Here is a 24,685-nt window from a genome sequence, read left to right as displayed (position 1 = left end):
TGAGCGTTGTTCTTCTCCAGGAGGTTTTTATCACAGCGGCCTTGAAGTGCAGCTGTGTTTTGGGAAGGCGAATGAAAATCCAGATTAGCAGACGCCTGAAAGATTCCACAGTCTGAGACAGAGTGGCTTTCAATACATCTGAATTAGGAGAGGAGATGTGGTCATTACTGACGATCAATGCGGTTTTCTAGTGCAGCCATCCTACCGGAGATGGTATCCAATGCGCGGTTAACACCCGCCGACTGAGCTGACACTGCCCTTCTAATCAAATCAATCATGTGGGGCAGCCTGGATGGGCCAATTATTGCCGCTTCCACTTCCTTAATTTTCCGGTAAACCAGCACTATGCCCGCTCCACACAGCAGGAACCCGGTCACCACCATGCCAAATATATACACATCTTCGATGTCCTCCACAGACAGCGTGTAAAGGCACATGACTTTCCATTTCCTCCAACTGTCCATCACGTAACCCATCGCATGTGTCCCGGCAGGACAGGTCGGGTCCTCAGCTCCCGAGTGTCTTGTAGAAAAAATAGTGTCAATTGCGTTCAGAGACCACTTTAACAAATTCCATTTTTGCTGTTTCCAGAAGAGCAAAGCTGGCAGCCTCACAGACAACACGCCACAGAAGCAGGAAAGATAAGGAGGGAGGGAGAAGAGAAAAATGCGACCGTCTCGGCCGAGAGCAAGGAGGCAAAAAAATATATATAAATATATAAAAGAGTTAGACTTGCGTCTAACTCTTTGCCCTTCTCATAGAATCCAAATGCTTTCCAAACTTTTGATTTTAGGTTGGAAAATGACATGTAAATCCTGTTTGTGTTGTCACATGTTGGCTCAGTTATTTATTTATTTTTAATGAAGCAGGCAATACTACAGTATTCACCATACTGAGATATCCCATAATCCCTTGAAAGCCAGAGTCGCTGCAATCTAAACATGTAATTTTTTATGCCTTTCATCACATTAATAAGAGATTGCAGCATGCATGAGACCCTGAACACTTGCCAAAACAAATATTCCAAACATTCCGTGTCTGCCTACGTTTAACCTGCGCGGAACGTCATAAATGCAAACCGAATTTCAGACATCTTATATATATATGTATATAAGCAAGTAATAAGCAGGTGTTAAAGAGTAAACATCACTTTCCCCCGCAATGATATGAACAGGAAGCGACAACCTGAGCTTCTCGCATGTTTACATAAGACAAACACAATAACAATGTCTAAAAAACCAGATAATATATTCACAAGAGTTTTAGGCACAATATACAAAGAGTATTATGTTGTGATGTTATTGCTGTTGTCTGTGTGCTACAGTTAAACTCCAGTATTAACAGGCCGAGTCAACGCAGTTCTCAGTGTTAATGACATCTCGCAGAGCAGCAACTTCTCTGAAATTTTACAAGATTTTGCAGGATTTTAAACCTCAATAGGGCGCATGGGACAAATGTTGCAAGTCTCACTCTGACCTTTGAATTTCTATGAGCGTTTGAAGACACTATGTGAAAATGGCAGCTTCACAACTTTAAATGGTCCGTCAACCGGTTCATAGAGCATTTAAATTGATCCAGGGATCCATGTATGATGTTCTGACTGGGTGACTCTTATGCTCCTAGAAGTTAAGCCCCTTTCACACCGGGCCTGCTTCGAGTTGTTTCATGTGGCATCTTGACGATGCAGGAATGGCTGTGTTAGGTACGCGCACCAGGTGAGAATGCAGCGGAGGATCTGCAGGCAGTCTGGCTGCAGCCAGAGTGTGCACTATGATTTCTCTTCCAGTTTATATTTGTTCTTGTGCAGGGCTGCAGGTCTGCGCTCTGATTTCTGGTATAGATTATCTTTCTTCTTTTGACCGCAAGCTGCGCGCGTGAACACGTGTTAATGAAGCCTCCGTGAGTAAATGTGGAGATGTCTGTAGTTATACTTGATGTGGACATGTCCTGTCTCTGGCAATCAGTCTGTGAGCAGGACGTATGTCCTCTTTTGTCCTTTATTTAACACAATTATGAGAGAGTTTGAGGGGAGAGCAAGGAACTGCCTGCAGCCAGCCAGTTTTTTTTTCCTTTTAACTGTTCACATGTGCGCGCGCGAATGAATTGTTCGTGAGTGGACTGGAGATGTCTGGACTTTTTACTGGATGTGGACATGTCCTGTCTCTTCCTTTCTGCGTCCTGTGCTCAATGCAGAAAAAATTAAACATGTTTAATTTTTGGTGTCCGATTCGCTTCGTCCTTTGTGTTCTTCGCGTTGTTGTGGCATTGAGCTACATCGTCTCGACACTAGGTTGCATCCATGTGGTGTCGTCATGATGGTGCAACTCGAAGTGGGCCCGGTGTGAAAGGGGTTTTACACTATACTTTAGTTTTGGTGTGCAATCATTTTATTAACTGCTGCAGATACACTTTAACTGATTCTCAATTCCCATTTACCTCAGAGGTAAATGGTATTATAATAGCCAGCAACTGTGGACAAAGTTGCAATCGCTTTCATTGTCAATGGGTTCATGACTGGCATCCAAAGCCATGAGGTTAAAAGGTCATGTACTGTCAGTCACCTTGTCTGAAGGCCTTTAATGATCTCATGACCAGGGGTCCCAACAACTTGCAGCCTTTTCACTAAAATAAATAATATACTATTAAAACACAGAACAGATTTATAGAATTTTTTAGTGAAGATCACAAAAGTGGGACAACTGCACAAAATTAATTGTGGATTACAATTGGGGCCTATTTAGAGGACAAAGAGAAGCCAACATGAAGACAAGTCTTCCTCATCTCCTCAGAGTCAGTGTTTCTGGGGCAATAGGAGGTAGCCACACATGGCGCCTGCTATTGGTATGCAAATTATCCTGGTTTTATTAGTCCTATCGTCAGGACTACAGCTGGTCCGGCACAGATATGCTAGAAAGTGAATCATTCTGCTAGGATGGGGGCAGGGGGAAAGACAGAGGAATCAGTTTGTAGCCTTAGCTCAATTTAAATGTATCCACTATAGCTCACATAAAAGTAAAATAAAATAATTAAATCAAATAAACAGTTTGCATCTGGACACCAAAACGAAACAATGTGTTTGAAGATACAAACTTATGATCTGTTCATTAATAATAACTTAATTTTCATGTGCTAAAGAGACAGCCTCAGATAAGCCTATTCTCTCAAAGATTAGTTAGCATTTGGTTTAATAATGCTAAATCTTGCTGATCATGGCTTAGCCTAAATGATGCATGACCTCATATTGAATAACATAAACAATGAAAACAACAACAGCATTAGGGTCATAACACTCAGCAACTAAAGTCCCAATATGTTAAACATCTACAACTCATTCATATGAACTTACAAGGCAAAACATTTAACCATGATACCCTTCAAAGAACAAAAATATAAGGAAAAAAAGGGGAAAAAATTAAGGAATTTCTAACTCACCAAACATCTGCATGACAGAAACCAAAGTGGCCACAGATGTGCGAAGCCAAGTGCCACAAAAAATCAGCGTAGCTCAGTTTGAGCAACACAGTGAGACCACGTCAGGCGGCACATTCCAGAGACACTTCAAAGACGGGTCAAAATAAAGGCACATAGGCCTCTGAGCCACGAGCATCATCGCACAACTTCACTATTCAGATACCCCAACAACACTCACTATTCAAACACAACAGCCACCCAGGCTTCCTAAAACTAAATTCTGCTGGCACAGTGTGTTTTGAGGGTCCTTCAGGATTACCGGGGGCTTTCTACACTGCAAGGGGGTGGAAGAGCCTATAGAGAAGGAGGAGGGCTATTGTCACAGCCAGTCCCTGTGGAGTATTGCTTGCCTTGCCTCATCTCATTGGCTAGAATGGCTCAAGAACTAATATGTTAATGACAGGCCAACATGCCGGACTCTCCTCTACTTCTCTTACTACAGCAGGCTGATCCCTACGGTACAAGGACACCCAGTCTCCTAAAAGCCTCAAGTAACAAGGATTGTGATCCTCAGCAAAGACACCAACAACACACAGGAAAGATCATCTGCATATAATGACATTTTGTTTGCTGGTTACATCAAATCAGTATATTGAGAAAGCTGAGTTCTATGAATAGTAGAAAAAAATTGTGTTATTAGCTTCACTTTGCTCAAAACATCTTCTAAACTTTCTGGTTTTAGATTAAATAACACAACTTAACTCAGAGAACAGCATCGTTACATCAGCAACGCAATGCATTGTGGGCCTTTTGTTTACACAAATTGTACATTGTACTACTGGAGGTAAATATCACTATTGGGTGAGTTAAATTTTAGATTTTTTTTTTTTTTGAGAATTCATCAAAATGGTAAACTGTTGCACTTCGAAATGCCACAACTGTTCACATAATTGCAATGGAAAACCATTACAGAACGGAGTAAAGATTTTTCAGCTTTTCTGCATAGAAATGGCACCAAGCAGCTCAGATTGCCAAGCTACCAAAGCAGAGTAGAAACATAGAACGACACAGAAATAAGTATTTAAAAGGTTGCTTTGCCACTATTGTGGCTACAAGAAATGAAAACTTTTTCTTAAAGCATTGTAAAGCCTCGGTCCCACCAAGTGAAGAAGGAGCCACGCACCCTGTTTTTTTTTTGTTTCGTGAGCTATCGTGGCAGTATAGTGGCTCAGAGTGGCTCTTAGACGTATTATCTTCAGTTAACAAGGCTCCTCTCTGTGCGTGGTGCTAATTTCAAGATGTTCAAAATTTAGCAACAACAGCGTGGCGCAGTTTGTGTTCGAGTTACTGCGACGGCTTAGAGGCATTTGCGTGGTGATTACGAGCCTGCTAAAAGCCCATTATCCGTGCGCCTGGCAGTTACGCAGGACCTGAGAGGCTATTTTTGGAACGGCTCTCCTCTTGTGCACACAATTCCACCTGCTCTGTGCGCTGAGCTCTATATAAATAATGTAATAATTTTCTGCCAAACCTTGGATGCTGAAAACACCTCTAATCACTTCTGGAATCACAGAGGACTGTTTCATCTGGACGCTCTTTTTCTTTTTTTCCTCTCTTTCCTGCTCCATGTGGAATATATTTTGAACATCTTAAGGTAACTATTTTTAATGTTTTTATAGCTTGATAACATCACGCTACACAGCACTGCGTGGCTCATATGTGGCTCATGCGTGGCTTAGCATGGCTGATACGAGCCATTCGAGGCTCTAATGACCTGTCGGTCGTGGCTTCTACGTGGCACGTGCGGGGTACAGAGAGGCACCTTAGTAGTGGATACGTGTTAGATGAAAACGTCGGTCATTCTTTGAATAATCACTCCACACCCATGCGTGGCTCCTTCTTCAGCCTTCATTATTCGGTGGGACCGAGGCTTAAGACTGTTTCACTAATGAAATTCCTTTCACAAAACTTGGCTAAAAAGGTCAGGCTTAGTTTAGGATATTCATGATTCTTCATTCAGGCCCTGCAGTTCTCTGGACCAAAGCTGGGGGGTCCACAGACCTGAAGTTTTCACAAAGTACATTTTGAAACTGCACAAAGAAGAGCAGTTAAAACACTGAACATCAATGACATCTTGCAATTTAAATGTTGGATCAGTGGTCCACTGAGTAAATAAGACATGGAGACATGTACAAGTAAAGTACTAAAGATAAGGCAATTTTTTACAAAGTTTGGACAAACTAAAAGTAAGTAATGAAGTTGTATATACAGGGCATTCTGAAAGTATTCACAGTGCTTCACTTTTTCCACATTTTGTTATGTTACAGCCTTATTCAAAATGGATGAAATTCGTTTCCCCCTAAAAATTCTACTCACAATATCCCATAATGACAATGTGAAAAAAGTTTTAGGATTTTTGCAAATGTATTAAAAATAAAAATAACTAAGAAATCACATGTACATAAGTATTCACAGCCTTTGCCATGAAGCTCAAAACTGAGTTCAGGTGCATCCTATTTCCACTAATCATCCTTGAGATGTTTCTACAGCTTAACTGGAGTCTACCTGGGGTAAATTCAATTGATTGGACATGATATGGAAAGACACACACCTGTCTACATATAAGGTCCCACAGTCAGAGCACAAACCAAGCATGAAGTCAAATAAACTGTCTGTAGACCTCCAAGACAGGGTTGTCTTGAGGGACAAATCTGGGGAAAGGTACAGAAACATTTCTGCTGCTTTGAAGGTCACAATGACCACAGTGCTCTCCATCATCTGTAAATGGAAGAATTTCGGACCCACCGGGGCTCTTCATAGAGCTGGCCACCCGTCTAAACTGGGCAATCAGGAGAGAAGAGCCTTAGTCAGGGAGGTAACCAAGAACCTGATGGTCACTCTATCAGAGCTCCAGCATTCCTCTGTGGAGAGAGAAGAACCTTCTAGAAGGACAGCCATCTCTGCAGCAATCCACCAATCAGGCCTGTATGGTAGACAGAAGCCAATCCTTAGTAAAAAGCACATGGCAGCCCACCTGGAGTTTGCCAAAAAGCACCTGAAGGACTCTCAGGCCAAGAGAAACAAAATTCTCTGGTGTGATGAGACAAAGACTGAATGCTAGGCATCATGTTTCAAGGAAATCAGGCAACATCCCCAAAGTGAAGCATGGCGGTGGGAGTATCACGCTGTGGAGATGTTTTTCAACTGCAGGAACTGGGAGACTAGTCAGGATTGACTATCTCCATCCAACCTGATGGGGCTTCAGAGGTGCTGCAAAGAGGAATGGGTAAAACTGCCCAAAGACAGGTGTGTCAAGCTTGTGATATCATATTCAAGAACACTTGAGGCTGTAATTGCTGCCAAACGTGCATCAACAAAGTATTGAGCAAAGGATGTGAATACTTATGTACATGTAATTCCTTTGTTTTTTAGTTTTAACAAATTTGCAAAAATCTCAAAAAATAAACAATCCTAAAAAACAAACAAACAAAAAAACAAAAAAAACAAAACCCAGCCCTTTTCACATACTCATTATGGGGTACTGTGTCTAGAATCTTTAGGAAAAAAATGAATTTCATCCATTATGTAATAAAGCTGTAACATAAGATGTGGAAAAAGTGAAATGCTATGAATACTTTTCAGATGAGTTGTATGTGTGTAAAAAAAAAAAAAAAAAAAAAAAAAAAAAAAAATGCTTGCAAACTTGAGCTGATAGGAATGAAATAACATCATTAGTGTCCTTTGTGAGGTGTGAGAAAAAAAGAAATAAATCATGCCTCCAACCCATACTAGAATTTAGCAGTAAAGCATTGGAAAGTAACATTTTCTTTGCAGTTTCACACAAGAGCAATTATGGCTTGCTAACCTTTGACCTCCAATCAGTTCTCCAACTTAAAATGCAGGAAGACAAAAATGAATTATCCATCCAGATCGGTATAAGCCATTAGACAATAATGACACTTATTTTACTGGTGATGGCAGAAAAAGTAAAAAAAGAAAAAAGGTCCTACTAAAAACTATAATTTGTTATTATGAACTGAAGAAGGTGGAGCTGGACCTGAGATTCTACTGATCTCAAAACAGGAACAAGCCAGGACAAAAATTTTTAAGTTTTGTGATTGGACGTAAACATTCACAATATCATCACCCTATTTAATTAGCTGTTGTTACACATACAGTTGTGTTCAAAATAATAGCTGCATGTTTACAAAAGTGAGTAAAGCTCAAAATCCTGATAATAGCTTCTATTTCCATGCACACAAATGCATTTGGAACACTGTACATTCTATTCCAAATCAAAACAAAGAAAAACTGAACCAAATTTGTTATTACTTTACAGAAAGTTTAGAAAAAGGAATATTAGCCTGTTCAAAAACAACAGCAGTTGGCATTTTTCTTTCTGTGAAAGGAGAAAAAACAAAACAAAACAAACAACAACAACAAAAATTACATGTACAACAATACACATTTCAAGCAAAGGCAGCACAAAGGATGAAGGCAGCACATGCTGGCTGTAGTGCATTTTTCTCTGAGCATCCAAGTAAAATGGGTCGTTCGAGACATTCAGAAAAACAACGTACTTTGATTAAAAAATTGATTGAAGATGGGAAAACATGTAAAGAAGTGCAGAAAATGATAGGCTGTTCAGCTAAAATGATCTCAAATGCTTTAAAATGGCAATCAAAACCAGAAAGATGTGGAAGAAAGTGGAACACCACCAATCTAAAGAATAACCAGAATGCAAAACACTCAATGATCAGCTCCCGGGTGATCAAAGAAGGTCTAAAGTTACCTGTGAGTACTGTAACAATTAGAAGATGCCTATGTGAAACCAAGCTATGGGCAAGAAGCCCCCCGCAAAGTCCCAGTGTTGAAAAGATGATGTGTTGATGAGGTTACAATTTGCCAAAGAGCACAATGACTGGACTAAAGAGAAATGGCACAACATTTGTGGACTGATGAAAACAAGATTGTTCCTTTTGGGTCTAGGGGCCGCAGACAATTTGTTAAGATGACCGCCAAGAACCGAATTCAAGCCACAGTACAGTGTGAAGACAGTGAAGCATCATAATATGGGGATGCTTCTCATATTATGATGTCAGGCCTGTTTATCACATACCAGGGATCATGGATCAGTTTGAACAGGCTGCATCAAAAATATGCGAGGTCACGTTGACAAATGCCGAAGAGGAAATGCCCTTGAAATGGCCGTTCCAACAAGACGACCCCAAACACACTAGCAGCACTTTGGTTCCAAACCAACAAGATTAATGCTATGCAGATGCCAGCCCAATGCTGATCTTAATCCAATAGAAAACCTGTGGGCTGACATCAACAATGCTGTTTCTGAAGCAAAGTCAAGAAATGTAGAGTAACTGTGGAATGTAGTCCAATTGTCCTGGGCTGGAATACCTGTTCACAAGAGCCAGAAGTTGGTCGACTCCATGGAACACAGATGTGAAACAGTTCTCAGAAACAGTGGTTATACAACTAAATAGTAGTTCAGTGATTCACAGGAAAGGTAAATCTTAAAGCATTCTTCAATGTATACAGTTTGTAAAGAAAAATGCAAACACTGCTATTTTTTTGAACCGCCTAATACTCATTTTTTTGTCACTTTCTGTAAAATAATACCAAATTTGACAAATTTTTCTTTGTGTTTTGATTTGGAATAGAATGTGCAGTGTTCCCAATGCATTTGCATGTATAGAAATAAAGCCATTATAAGGATTTTGAGCTTTACTCACTTTTTTAAACACACTATTATTTTGAACACAACTGTAGAAGTAGGAATCAAAGAATAAAAAGAAGAGAACAGCTGGCAAAGCATGGCAAACTACAACTAAAAACCAAACAAAACAAGAAACAAACTATGAACAATCTTATAGGAGGAAAAAACCCAACCGACACTTACATGACATTTTGGAATCCATTTGGCCCCAGTCTCACAAAGGCCTTCTTCACTAAACCTTACAATCAAACCAGTCATGTTGGGGTGAGAGAGGTGAACCGTAAGAAGCATGTAATGACCAGCACATTCCTGAGCTAAATGGCATACCAGCTGTCAAGTCACTGACTACCTGTACTGACCCCCAAAAACACCTGGAAATCTTTTGTCTCAGGTTTACAATCTGACCATCACTGTGCTTGACATCCTGGGCCTTGAACAATATCCACTATTGCAGTTCACACTCAAGTGAGACAATGTCCCAGGGTACAACATGTTGCACAGAAATCATAAGAACACAGATTTTACCCAGTATGATATACGTGTATTAATTTGTGTACTGCTGTTAACAGTCTGAAAGCATACTCCAATCAAAACAAACAGCCACAGAGACTGCCGAAAACAAAGTATTCCGAGTGTTTCCGACAGTGTTTATGCCACTCTGAGCAAACATCTCAGCGCACTGTTGAATGGAATTGAGAAAACTGCTACTAACATTAAGAACGGAGCCACTCTGAGTCATTTTGAAAGTGATAACTGTATAAATTTCGATGCAGTCATGGTAAAAGCAGCAGCCACTCTCCACTGTGAGAAGATTTACTGCACATGGACATCCATTAGTCATGAACACAGCCTGTTAAAAACAGTCTGCCAGAGGCACAATTTGTGCACGCTCCATAGTGTCCTTGATGCAGTAACTGTGAAAAGTCTAAGAAATACATCTGTGTGATCAGGCAGCAACAGCGGACAGTTCCGCGTGCAAGTTCACGGTGGTAGCTATAGTGGGGTTGAAATGATGTCCTGCTCTGGTACAGACAGTGGACTCCGTAGACATTTGTATCCAAAATCCGACACTCTAAGTAAAATGAAATAGAATAATAATAATAACAAAGTCTACCGGTGTCACAAACCTAACGGTCCCCCTAAAAATGGGTCCCCCCGATGACGCAGTTCACAGATTAACACCTCGTTTCTGCTTCAAACTGCACACCAGTCATCATCTATCTCAGAGACAAATATCTGAAGCTTGAGTACAACAATTATTTCCACATAAATTCAGCATTATTTCATCATAAAAGGCAGTGGAATGTGGAGTGGAATCGATCAGAGCGCTGTGGCTAAACAAGCTGTTAGCTGATGTGTTCACTGCGCGTCGGACATTTCAAAGCGTCACGAAATTTCGTCTCGTTTCTGCTTAAAACTGATTTTAGAATGATTTAAGGACAGAAGGACTCTGTGGACAGATGTTCTCTTCAGTTCTACTGTGCTGAAGCCCACCACTGTGCATACTGGCTGACCATGTGTGCATGTGGCTCATGGCTGCCAGCATGAGACACTCTCACATTGTGGTCCCGATTTAAAAAAAAAAAAAGAAAAAAAAAGATAATCCCAGCTGGTGCAGACAGCTGTGTCCAGTCTGACCATAAGCCACTGCTGCTGGACTACCTCGGCCACTTCCAGACCTTCTGTCTATCTCCAATCACCTCCTCAATTTTGGCATGCTCTCAGGGCAGCTCGTGTCTCCCAAAGGGAAAGGCAGATCATCATTTTTAATTCCAGTCACTCACAATGTAGTTTCATACGCTGTCAATCCATCAGAAAGTTCTCTCATGATTCTTGCACATTAGTCAGAACATCCATTATCTCCTGAAAATAATGCATTCCGGACTTTTTCCAATTTAAGAAATACAGCTGCATTTTTAGGCAGCATGTAAACAACGTCGTAGCAGAGTTTCAGATACATACGAGGTCTGTCCAAACAGTATCGTACCTTTTTATTTTTTTCAAAAACTATATGGATTTGAATCACGTGTGATTACATTAGCCAAGCTTGAACCTTCGTGCACATGCGTGAGTTTTTCCACGCCTGTCGGTTGCGTCATTCGCCTGTGGGCAGGCTTTGAGTGAGCACTGGTCCACCCCTCCCGTCGGATTTCTTTTGTCTGAGAACTTGCTGAGAGACTGCCGCTTTGCTCCATGAAATTTTTTTCAGAAACTGTTAGAGACAGGGAGTTGGAAACCATTCGATAGATTCAGTTGGATATCGGTGAAGATTCTGTCAGCGTCACGCGTATTATGGACTGTTAAAACCTTTTTAAAGACGGCCCACAGCGGTGGAGGGCGCGCCGAGCGGCCATTCGACAGGCTGGATCGACCAGATCATTTCTAAACTGAACGCTGTGTTGATCCGGGACATCATGTGACTACCACAGAAATGACAAGAGAGCTGGACATAGCACTTTTGCGGCACATTCCACTGTTACAGGAGATTTTGTAATGAAAGACGTGCGGAGGATTTCGCGCGTCGGCACGAAGCAGCTCATGACACGCAGCAAAAAAACACCTCCGTCTTGGAAGTCTCACAGGACATGTTGGGGCATGTCCAGCTGTTACACAATTTCTCGGATACTCACTCGACTGAAAGCCATTGAAAGCCGTCTGAATCTTCTGAATGGTTTCCAACACGGAGGTGGTTTTTTTTTTGCTGCGCGTCCTAAGCTGCTTCGTGCCAACGCGCGAAATCCTCTGCACGTCTTTCATTACAAAATCTCCTGTAACAGTGGAATGTGCCGCAAAAGTGCTATGTCCAGCTCTCTTGCCATTTCTGTGGTAGTCACATGATGTCCCGGATCAACACAGCGTTCATTTTAGAAATGATCTGGTCGATCCAGGCTGTCGAATGGCCGCTCGGCGCGCTGCACGCCCTCCGCCGCTGTGGGCCGTTTTTAAAAAGGTTTTAAAAGTCCATAATCCATGTGACACCGACAGAATATTCACCGATATCCAACTGAATCTATCGAATGGTTTCCAACTGCCTGTCTCTAACAGTTTCTGAAAAAAATTTCATGGAGCAAAGCGGCAGTCTCTCAGCAAGTTCTCAGACAAAAGAAATCCGATGGGAGAGGTGGACCAGTGCTCACTCAAAGCCTGCCCACAGGCGAATGACGCAACCGACAGGCGTGGAAAAACTCACGCATGCGCACGAAGGTTCAAGCTTGGCTAATGCAATCACACGTGATTCAAATCCATATAGTTTTTGAAAAAAATAAAAAGGTCCGTTACTTTTTGGACAGATCTCGTATACACACAGCCTGGTTGGAAAGAGCATCATGGAGAGTTACTAACTGCGCATTCACGGTGGCAGTTAAAACAACATTAAAATAGCGTCCTGCTCCACAGACAGCAGACTCGGCACACATCAGGATCCGAAATCTGACAGAGTCACAAAAAATTAGAAGACTTTTGGAATGAAGTGTGTTGCCTACTCTGTACAGAGCACTGAACCATCAGTAGTTTCCTGATCGGATGTTGCAGCAGTCGTTTCACTGTCTGTTTGCTATTTTGCGGTTTCTGCATTTGTCCGCCGACAAATGCAAAAACATTTTCTGGAAATGCACCTGCTGACTGGCAGAGCAAAATGTTTAATTAGCAATAAAATGTGTCAGCAACCACCAATCATGACCACATGTGCACAGATAGACTTACAATCACAAATACTTTGATGTTGTGTTGTTGAATGGCGCGTCCTTTAAACTTGCCAGGAACCTGCCAGTTTCTTTAGCTTCTCCTATTTTGCCTGATGTCAAAACTTGATTGATACAAGTTTTAGACCAGATGCCCTTCATGACACAATTTAAAATGTACACAAGGAGAACAGGATATGAGTGGCCTTGAAGCAGGTTGCCCAGCACATTTGCCTCTGGTTGGGAGGTAAGTGCCCTACATGTGTGCGCCACCATGCTGCCCCAATTTGCCAGCAACCCTGTTCATACAGTCAAGCCTGGCTGTTGTCTGTCCTATCACAAGTGAAGTGAGCAAGTACAACAGCAACAATAAAAAGACCAGGGATCAAGTGTCCTCCCTTATATGGAGGCACTGGACTGCAGCAATTAACAAACCACATAATGTACAATCTATAACAATGTTGTTAACACTGTGCGGCTGTGTTATGCTGTTAGCTGTTGGTATTGATCATTATTATCACTTTACGGAGGCATTGCTAGGCCGGTAGCGTAGATTTACGTTGACGCTACCTGGCTATACCCGCCCACAGTAGCAAACGAGTATCAGCATACCCGCCCACTGTGAGTAAACAAATGATGTCATAGCACGCAGCCCAAGAACTGTCAGCAGAGGAAAAAATGAAAAGGCGAGAAGTGTGTGTTGGTCCCAATATGGATATTCTGGATGATTTTATCATGATAGTACGACAATGAACAGCCAAAGCAGCCAACTTGACAAAGAAAGCACTGGCGAATTTGGAGAGCAGCGCGCGCCAGCCGACACGACAAAAGTTAAAGTGAGCCAACTTTTTATGTACACTTTTGCTGGGTGTCGTGCGTTTTGAAATGACATTAAATATTGTTAATGTGATTCCACGTATTGCATATCTCAGTAAGTGATAATAATGCAAATAACATGCTGCTGTCGTGAGGTATGCATTTTGTGAGTCCCTCTGTCCATGCCCAGTCACCCACAATGACAGACATTCGCCCGATTTAGACGTGGGCGAATATCTGTCATTGTGGGTGACTGGGCATGGACGGAGGGACTCACAAAATGCATACCGCACGACAACAGCATGTTATTGTATTATCATGACACTGTCTACCCATGGTTCCCTTTGTACAATCTTCTCCATAAATTCTCCTAATGTCTAGTATGTGATGCTGAGGACTTCCTTGTGCTCAGACAAGATTAGAGGGAAAAACTTTCATTTTACTGAAGATCTGAGGTGAACACTAATAAATACTGAAATCATTACAAATGCTGCACTAAACTGGTAATAACATTTACACATGGTGTATCATTTTGACACCTTGGCTACAGGCATTATATGCTGTGTAGATGCAAAGACAACAATGTTTTGATATAAATAAAAACTACAAAAAACAAAAGCAAACATTAAAATTTTATGTAAATCATGTTCTAGATTTCCATACATACCTCAAACTGTACATCAACATTTCATGCTTCCTCAAATCACATTGTGGTTGTAGGAATAAAATGCATTTTAACGCAGACTACATTAAAATACACAACAATGAAAATCTTATCTGTAAGACCAGGGAAAGCTGCTTTAATGACCAAGTGTCCACTCACCTTGGCAGTGGAACAAACCAAAAAAGAAAAAGAGGAGTGCAGTTAAGTGTAAGCACCAGTAAAATATACAAACTATGATTTCCTGAACTCAAGTCCAACCCTTTTCTAAGAAATGCACTTCTGACAAGAATTTAGTACTGCATGCCAAACATACAACGCAGGATTATTAAGAAAACCAAAGGTTAGTAAATGTAAGCCTTTCTACTGCTACCCCTTTATATTGTAAGCTGAGCCAGTGAGCTTTTCCACATATAATTGGATTGCGCGCCAAATCTTGATGCAGGATTTATTTAAGACAACCATATAGCTACATACATCATTATACTGGACACTGTAATCAACATTAAAGATACTACATGAAATCAAGTGCTAAATCACAAAGAGTGGAGCTGTTTGCGACAGCAAAATGTTTATTCTAAAGCAAAGGTATGGAGCATACTACTAACTGTGGTAATTCTATCACAATACCAGAAGGGGGAAACAGAATGCTGCAACAACTTCATGCTGTGAAGATTAAAAATTCATTCTGTAGTGAGTGTCAGGAAATGAGGTTATACTGGCATGACTATGAAAAGCATTTTCAACTAATAACCACAATGCTTGGTCTGACAATCAGTCCAGTGCTTCCCCTAGAATTTTTTTTTTTCCAGGCTTGGATTATTGGTAGTTAAGATAAGATAAACTTTATTGATCTCAGAGGAGAAATTCACATTACGTTAGCTCTTAAAAACACACAAGATGGGTGCAAGTAGAGGAAAATGTTCATCAAACAGCGTATGCAAGGATAAGCAATAATAATACCGTATTTTCCGGACTATAAGCCGCTACTTTTTTCCCACACTTTGAAACATGCGTCTTATATTGAGTTGCGGCTTTTCTGTGTTTTTTCTTCACCAGCCAGGTGGCGCTTTAGCAGAAAGTAAAAAAAAATGAGAGGTGGGAAGTCAAAGTTGGAAATCAAAGAAGAAAGCGCTAATTTTCATTTAGCACATGCAAGCAGCAGGCACGACAAAGGTTTTTTTCCAAACCCACACTCCCTCATCATGGAAACCACACGAAGTTCATATGATGCCGCATTTAAGTTGAAGGCCATTGATCTGGCAGTAAAGGAAGGAAATAGAGCTGCTGCACGTAAGCTTGGCGTGAATGAACCCATGGTTCGGTGCTGGAGACGGCAGCGGGAAGAACTCATTCAATGCCAAAAGACTAGAAAGACTTTCAGAGGACATAAAAGCAGGTGGCCTAAACTTGAAAATGTTCTTGAGGACTGGGTTAACACTCAGAGAGCAGGTGGCTGAGGTGTATCCACTGTGCAAATCCGGCTGAAAGCCAAATCAATCGCCCGCGAAATGAATATTGACGATTTTAACGGAGGACCGTCCTGGTGTTTCAGATTCATGAGAAGAAAGAGCCTTTCTGGCACATTAAGACAGACTTGCGGAGGAGTTCGGCACGCCGTGGTGCAGCCGCATCGGCGCAAAGAAACGCCGTGATGAAGCCTCACGGGACATGTTGGGGCTTGTCCAGCTCAAGCTCAATTTCTCGGATATTCACATGACTGAAAAGCAACCGGAATCCGTCTGAAAGCCGTCCTGAGAGACCAACACCGAGGTGGTTTTGTGCCGCGTCAAAAGCGGCTCCGTGGCGCGTCCCTTGGCTTCTTTTTCCATGAAAAAAAAAAAACTGTAACGGTGGAATGTGCCGGAAAAAGTGCTGACGTCCACATCTTCTGCCTTTTTGTGAAAGTCAGACAAGGTCCCGGATCAACAAAGCTTTCACATTGGAAATGATCTGGTTGTTTGTGCGGGGTGTCAGCCTGTCCATCGGCGCTGCGCTCTCAGCAGTTGTGGGCCGTCCTTAAAGGGGCAGTAACACCCTTTAATCTGTTTAATCCCCATAAAAATCGTCCCCAAAACCCATATTAATTTTCGAACGGTGTCCACCTGGAGGTCTCTTACAGTTTCTGGAAAAAAATTGATGCAGCAAAGATCCAAATCGTTCAGACATTTATTCGCAATAAAAAATAGACGAGAGGGGTAGACCACACCTCACTCAAAGCCTGCTCACAGGCGAATGAAGCAACCGACAGGCATGAAAAAAACTCACGCATGCGCACGAGGGTTCAAGCTTGGCTGACGCAATCACACGTGATTCAAATCCATATGGTTTTTGAAAAAAATAATAAGGTCGGACACTTTTGTAACAGACCTCGTAAATAAGGCTCAAACTCATAAGGCTGTGTCCCCACAATTTCTTCAGAAACTCCTTTAGACTGGGCTAAAAAAAGAGTCCAAAACAGCTCGACCTCCGCCATGTTTGCAATTGATTTGGGCTGGAATCAGCAGGTCCTGTTCTGGTGATGACATAGCAACAATATGGCCATTGCTGAGGGCTGAAATAGAGCGTAGGCTTCAGACAGCTGTTGTTTATTCCTTCACCCGCGCACTTACCAACTTTTATTGTCCAGGATTTTTTAAAATATCAACATTTCATCATTTTAGTGATTATCTGTGCACATTTTTTGGTGTCTACCTACACTTTAATATGCATATTATTGCCAGAATCCCCTCAGTCATCACTGACTGATCTCAGGGAGCATGTGCACTCACTTTTTTCTTCAAAGTGCAACTCCAGACATCCTAGTAAACCATGTCCACACAAAATAAGGCCAGGCCAAATGACTGCCCACATTCATGCGTTGCACAGCGGCTGACATAAGTAGCTGTCAGACAAACAGTCGCACACATCACAAAGAATCACAAAGTTGTATACATTTTTATTTTAAATGACCACTTGCCTTAGCAATGTAAATGTCTTTTGTGAAAACAGAAATGAGTGAGAACAAGTTTAATAGCACCAATGGATCAAACAGATATGAACACTGACAGAGCATTTCATGAAAAAAAGAAGTCTGTAATGCAAAAATATATACCAGGAGACAGGAGGTGGTGGGCAATGTTTGATTATGCCAATTTAAGTCAAATATGTGGAGTAGATGTCAGATTCTGACATCTGACACCTTGTAGTGAAAGCTTTAACTGCCAACTTCAAGCAGATAGCAGCGGGAGTTTATAATGTCTTGCAGCAGTTGGTTGATAGCTGGTAAGATAATTAAATAAATAAATGAATAATAAAAAGAAGAAGAAAAAAGACGGGAAGGAGAAGAAGAAGAAGAAGTGATCTAATCAAAGCAAGTCACAATAAAAATAATTAAATTCACAGAAGATTGTCTGAATCAAAGCTCTGCAGATGTGCTGAAGGGATTATTGACATTGGGTCAAGGATGAACGCCACCAAAACGAAATGTTGATAGGACTAATATTTTTGGAGAAACTACAGACATTAGCTAACAACAATGAAAAATGGACATTGATAATGTGCAATGTTCTTCTACCTTAGTAGAAGAAGAATTTGATTTGATCTGAACATGTCGTCTGAACCATGGACTAAAAATGACACCAAAGTTATATTGGTGAGTAAACGGCTGTATTTTATGCCAGAAATGAGGTCCAGGTTGTTAAATGCGGCATTTCTCCAACATGTCTCTCTAGTGATATTAAAGGGGAACAGAAACGCTTTTTGAGAATTTGTTTGTGCATTCCTTGGTAAAAATTAAATGTTAATCATACACTCGCAGAATGTTTGAGCGCAGTGTAGATAATATTATTTTAATCAAATTTTCCGCTAAATTGACAAGTAAATCGCCATTGGCTGAAGTCAGTGGAGGACATTTCCAGTTGACGTCACTGGTTGGGGTCTCCTCTGCTGAGGACGAGTGCAGTTTACTGAGCTCGCTCATTGAGGTTCTATTAGTATCATCAAGAAACAGGTGGAATATGATTATGTTTTTTGTATTTCTTGTATTTGAAATGGCATAAACAAATTAAAATGTGTGAAATACCAAGTGTTCCAATACTTTTGGAGGGCACTGTATCCTAACCTTGTGATTAGTGCAAAATAAGTGTGGTATTAGTCGTGTTTTGTTTAAGAATGTTTAATTTTCACTGTTGCGACACTTGGTATGAAATCATAGTCATACCGTATATCATATTGATATGACAATACTAAGATAAGATCATCAGCCCATATTGTACAGCCCTACTGTCAACTAGCTGAAAACCTTGAATATTAATTTACATCTACATAAAAAAAATGCTTCAAGTGGCAAGGGGATTAAGAGGGCTGTAATTAGGGGGGTCTGGAAGCTGAAAGATTTTAGCCATGCTAATACTCCACTGAAGCATTTGCTCAAAAAAAGTCTGAAGGACCTAAATGACAAGGTGAGATGTTGAAGAGCTTCGCTCGTTCATGTCTGTGACATATACATATTAATAATAATAGTGTGTATGTAATAACAAGGACCTAAACAATTTATAAATACATTAAGACAGTAAATTAATATTAACAAAACTATACAATTAATAGGAAATAAAAGGGCTGAATTCGTCTTCTAAAAAGTGTTGAGGTCTAAGGTTCCAAGAACATTCTGGACTCCCCACACCATTCCAACTCATTATAGAACCTTTGGTTAATTTATTACCACCCTTGAAAAATGTCAGCTACCTATCTCATAAAACATTACCCACTCTTGAGCCCATGTATCCCCACGGGCAACAAGCTAGTGTCAATATAACAGCTCACACAGCCAGATAAACAAAGTACTTTCAAATACTTCAGCATTCTTTGATTTGACATACCAATGCTGAGCACAGACATAACAACAATTATGCCTCTGCATAAACTACTATGTCTCTTAATTATTATTATTTTTTTTTTTTTGAAAGATGCATAGCTTTGTTTAGGATTCTGTGACACTATACAATACTTTCCCACAATAACCACTCCAATACTACATGACATGTCACACATCACTTCCCTTCAACTTACTCCCCTCTTCCAAATGATGTCACAAGTGGCAATTTCACATTAGTCATTACTTGCAAAATAGAGTGACGTGGGAAAAGAAGTGCCTCCTGTCCTGCTGTGCGTGTGTAAAGAGACCACACCTATAGAGAGGAGCAGGTTCGAACAGCTTCCTGATCCTCACTCAACTGTGCAACATTATGTCTGCAAAGAATAGTCAATATTTCAAGGCCAATACCTGTGTGTGTGGGTGTGGATTCATAATATAAACAAACATGAAGTATCCACATTGAAATAACTTTTAAGTTACACTTGCAAAATCTCAAAGCAGTTTGTCGAGCCTTTTTTATTAAACGTAGTTGAATGAGAAAAGAAGAAATGACATTGGAGACATACTTGTGCATATGTTGACATTACAGTTATAAAGCACACATGTAGTAATTGAACAGAGACAGTTCCAGGCACAAACGTCGTCTTGCTTTCAAAACTCTTGAACAAAAGGTCTATTGAGAGTAAAATGCATAATGAAACTCAGTCACATCCTTGTGGAGCCATAAATTGTGAGTAAACTTCCTCATGTGTGTAGGATTTGTTAAGAGATTACGTTATGTATGATACATACCAAAAGAAATCCTGACACCAAGGGAGACAATGACACCAGTGTTTCAGCCACAATGAGGCCTTTCGTAAGATGTTTCGACTGACAAATGATTCATCAGTTTGAACAAGATATGAGTACTGACAACACCAATAATTCATGTGGGCTGATTTCTGACAAAATCTACTAATTCTGGTGAAATGTGTGGTAGATCTAAACAGTTGCTACCAGCAGTTAAACTTTACCACCAGAGGTACAACGAACTAACAATCACAATGTCAGTTTGTTCCTCCTTTCCAAACCCGTCCAGGTTGCAGGTAATCAAGGGAATGAAGTCATCCATGCAACCACTTTTGAGTTTAATCATTATTGAAATCTTTGTCGCAAGCCATTGACTTCTTGACTGCAACAACACAACCTGACTAAACAGGACCAGCCGCCTGCCAGAGAGTCAGCGTGACAGACACAAATCCGAACAAAGCTAAATTTATTCTGCAAGTGCATTATACAGGCAAACAGCTCCAACAGATAGGATCCTCCGGCGCTGCTGTTTGTTGAAGATGTAACTATGGTTACATTTTAGGCTGAGGGGGGTGGTGCATTGTGACAACAGCAGCTGTAAGAGAGACCTGGGGATTGGATACCTACCTTTTTACCACCAGAGTTAGGGTCTTATGGGAGCCTTTCACCAGGCAGATTGCCTCCTGTCGGTAACCACTCAGGGGAATCTCATTGATGTTGATGAGCTCGTCTCCCACCTGGAGACTCACAGCTGCTGCTTTGCTGCCCTCCTCAACCTGTAACAAACAGAAGATGGAGAAGCAGGTAAATTAATATTTAACCAAGACAAATTAAACCCAGTGTATGAATTGAACATAGGAATCTGCCGTCAAATAAAAACCCCATGTTCGAGTCAAACCATCTACAGTGCATACGGAAAGTATTCACGGCGCTTCACTTTTTCACATTTTGTTATGTTACAGCCTTATTCCAAAATGGACGAAATTAAAACATTTTTTCGTTCAAACTTTTACTCACAACAACCCATAATGACAATGTGAAAAAAGTTTTTTTTTTTTTTGAGAATTCTGCAAATTGATAAAAAAAGAAAGAAAAGAAAAGCACAAATCTGGGGAAGGATACAGAAACATTTCTGCCTCAATGAGCACAGTGGCCTCCATCATCATCTGTAAATGGAAGAAGTTTGAACCCAATTTCAATTTATTTTCATTTATATAGAACCAAATCACAACAAAGTTGCCTCAAGGTGCTTTACACAAGTGAGATCTAAACATACCAACCCCAAGAGGAAGCACACAGGAGACTTGATGATTTGAGGAAGAAAACTCAAGTAGACCAGATTCAAGGGGGTGACCTTCTGATTGGGCCATGACAAACTCTTGTTAAAAGTGAAATCTGCCGGAAAATGGCTGATGTCCAGCTCTTGTGATAACCAGAGAAAGAGCACACGATGGTCTCGTATCCACAGAGCCATCAGCTCAGAAATGGTCCGGTGGCTTGTGCCGTGTCGTCGTAGCTCGGAGCGCGGCGCGCTGAGCGTCTTTAAAGGGGTCCATAAAGCTGTACTAACAGACCTTATTCTCTGTGAAGCCCGTAAAATTTTCACCGAAAGCCAGATAAATTTTTCGAATAGTTTCCAGGTGCCAGTCTGTAACAGCTTCTGGAAAAAAACCCCATCATTCCGCCATTTCCAGACAATGAAAATCCGATGACGGGGCGGGACCACTCCTTCCACAAGGCGTGCTCACAGGCGAATGACGTCACCGACAGGCGTGGAAAAACTCACGCATGCGCACAAGGGTTCAAGCTTGTCTGACGTGAAAATGAATCAAATAGATAGTATAAAAAATAAAAGTACGATACTTAAATATATATAAATATATAAAAGAGTTAGACTTGCGTCTAACTCTTTGCCCTTCTCATAGAATCCAAATGCTTTCCAAACTTTTGATTTTAGGTTGGAAAATGACATGTAAATCCTGTTTGTGTTGTCACATGTTGGCTCAGTTATTTATTATTTTTAATGAAGCAGGCAATACTACAGTATTCACCATACTGAGATATCCCATAATCCCTTGAAAGCCAGAGTCGCTGCAATCTAAACATGTAATTTTTTATGCCTTTCATCACATTAATAAGAGATTGCAGCATGCATGAGACCCTGAACACTTGCCAAAACAAATATTCCAAACATTCCGTGTCTGCCTACGTTTAACCTGCGCGGAACGTCATAAATGCAAACCGAATTTCAGACATCTTATATATATGTATATAAGCAAGTAATAAGCAGGTGTTAAAGAGTAAACATCACTTTCCCCCGCAATGATATGAACAGGAAGCGACAACCTGAGCTTCTCGCATGTTTACATAAGACAAACACAATAACAATGTCTAAAAAACCAGATAATATATTCACAAGAGTTTTAGGCACAATATACAAAGAGTATTATGTTGTGATGTTATTGCTGTTGTCTGTGTGCTACAGTTAAACTCCAGTATTAACAGGCCGAGTCAACGCAGTTCTCAGTGTTAATGACATCTCGCAGAGCAGCAACTTCTCTGAAATTTTACAAGATTTTGCAGGATTTTAAACCTCAATAGGGCGCATGGGACAAATGTTGCAAGTCTCACTCTGACCTTTGAATTTCTATGAGCGTTTGAAGACACTATGTGAAAATGGCAGCTTCACAACTTTAAATGGTCCGTCAACCGGTTCATAGAGCATTTAAATTGATCCAGGGATCCATGTATGATGTTCTGACTGGGTGACTCTTATGCTCCTAGAAGTTAAGCCCTTTCACACCGGGCCTGCTTCGAGTTGTTTCATGTGGCATCTTGACGATGCAGGAATGGCTGTGTTAGGTACGCGCACCAGGTGAGAATGCAGCGAGGATCTGCAGGCAGTCTGGCTGCAGCCAGAGTGTGCACTATGATTTCTCTTCCAGTTTATATTTGTTCTTGTGCAGGGCTGCAGGTCTGCGCTCTGATTTCTGGTATAGATTATCTTTCTTCTTTTGACCGCAAGCTGCGCGCGTGAACACGTGTTAATGAAGCCTCCGTGAGTAAATGTGGAGATGTCTGTAGTTATACTTGATGTGGACATGTCCTGTCTCTGGCAATCAGTCTGTGAGCAGGACGTATGTCCTCTTTTGTCCTTTATTTAACACAATTATGAGAGAGTTTGAGGGGAGAGCAAGGAACTGCCTGCAGCCAGCCAGTTTTTTTTTCCTTTTAACTGTTCACATGTGCGCGCGCGAATGAATTGTTCGTGAGTGGACTGGAGATGTCTGGACTTTTTACTGGATGTGGACATGTCCTGTCTCTTCCTTTCTGCGTCCTGTGCTCAATGCAGAAAAAATTAAACATGTTTAATTTTTGGTGTCCGATTCGCTTCGTCCTTTGTGTTCTTCGCGTTGTTGTGGCATTGAGCTACATCGTCTCGACACTAGGTTGCATCCATGTGGTGTCGTCATGATGGTGCAACTCGAAGTGGGCCCGGTGTGAAAGGGGTTTTACACTATACTTTAGTTTTGGTGTGCAATCATTTTATTAACTGCTGCAGATACACTTTAACTGATTCTCAATTCCCATTTACCTCAGAGGTAAATGGTATTATAATAGCCAGCAACTGTGGACAAAGTTGCAATCGCTTTCATTGTCAATGGGTTCATGACTGGCATCCAAAGCCATGAGGTTAAAAGGTCATGTACTGTCAGTCACCTTGTCTGAAGGCCTTTAATGATCTCATGACCAGGGGTCCCAACAACTTGCAGCCTTTTCACTAAAATAAATATATACTATTAAAACACAGAACAGATTTATAGAATTTTTTAGTGAAGATCACAAAAGTGGGACAACTGCACAAAATTAATTGTGGATTACAATTGGGGCCTATTTAGAGGACAAAGAGAAGCCACATGAAGACAAGTCTTCCTCCTCCTCAGAGTCAGTGTTTCTGGGGCAATAGGAGGTAGCCACACATGGCGCCTGCTATTGGTATGCAAATTATCCTGGTTTTATTAGTCCTATCGTCAGGACTACAGCTGGTCCGGCACAGATATGCTAGAAAGTGAATCATTCTGCTAGGATGGGGGCAGGGGGAAAGACAGAGGAATCAGTTTGTAGCCTTAGCTCAATTTAAATGTATCCACTATAGCTCACATAAAAGTAAAATAAAATAATTAAATCAAATAAACAGTTTGCATCTGGACACCAAAACGAAACAATGTGTTTGAAGATACAAACTTATGATCTGTTCATTAATAATAACTTAATTTTCATGTGCTAAAGAGACAGCCTCAGATAAGCCTATTCTCTCAAAGATTAGTTAGCATTTGGTTTAATAATGCTAAATCTTGCTGATCATGGCTTAGCCTAAATGATGCATGACCTCATATTGAATAACATAAACAATGAAAACAACAACAGCATTAGGGTCATAACACTCAGCAACTAAAGTCCCAATATGTTAAACATCTACAACTCATTCATATGAACTTACAAGGCAAAACATTTAACCATGATACCCTTCAAAGAACAAAAATATAAGGAAAAAAAGGGGAAAAAATTAAGGAATTTCTAACTCACCAAACATCTGCATGACAGAAACCAAAGTGGCCACAGATGTGCGAAGCCAAGTGCCACAAAAAATCAGCGTAGCTCAGTTTGAGCAACACAGTGAGACCACGTCAGGCGGCACATTCCAGAGACACTTCAAAGACGGGTCAAAATAAAGGCACATA

General features: G+C 40.9%; 1 protein-coding gene across 6 annotated transcripts in view; it reads right to left on the bottom strand.

Moving 5' to 3' along the window:
• Positions 1–24,685, bottom strand: part of shroom2a (shroom family member 2a) — a 126,258-nt gene that overhangs the window by 30,148 nt on the left and 71,425 nt on the right. For 2 of the 6 annotated variants that reach the window (XM_034180582.1, XM_034180584.1), the window contains exon 1: positions 3,433–3,907. The exons of 1 other annotated variant lie outside the window; for it this stretch is intronic. Coding sequence is in view for 1 of the 5 variants with exons in the window: in XM_034180585.1 (XP_034036476.1) it covers positions 14,306–14,325 (20 nt within the window). In the remaining 4 variants the exon portion in view is untranslated. Of the gene's footprint in view, positions 1–3,432; positions 3,909–14,305; positions 14,335–20,570; positions 20,716–24,685 lie in introns of those variants that run through there. 3 more of the 6 variants (XM_034180586.1, XM_034180585.1, XM_034180583.1) reach the window with 3 other exon arrangements.

The sequence above is a fragment of the Thalassophryne amazonica genome, chromosome 10 (assembly GCF_902500255.1).
Source record: "Thalassophryne amazonica chromosome 10, fThaAma1.1, whole genome shotgun sequence".
NCBI lineage: Eukaryota > Metazoa > Chordata > Actinopteri > Batrachoidiformes > Batrachoididae > Thalassophryne > Thalassophryne amazonica.
This window is presented reverse-complemented; position numbering and strand designations above follow the sequence as displayed.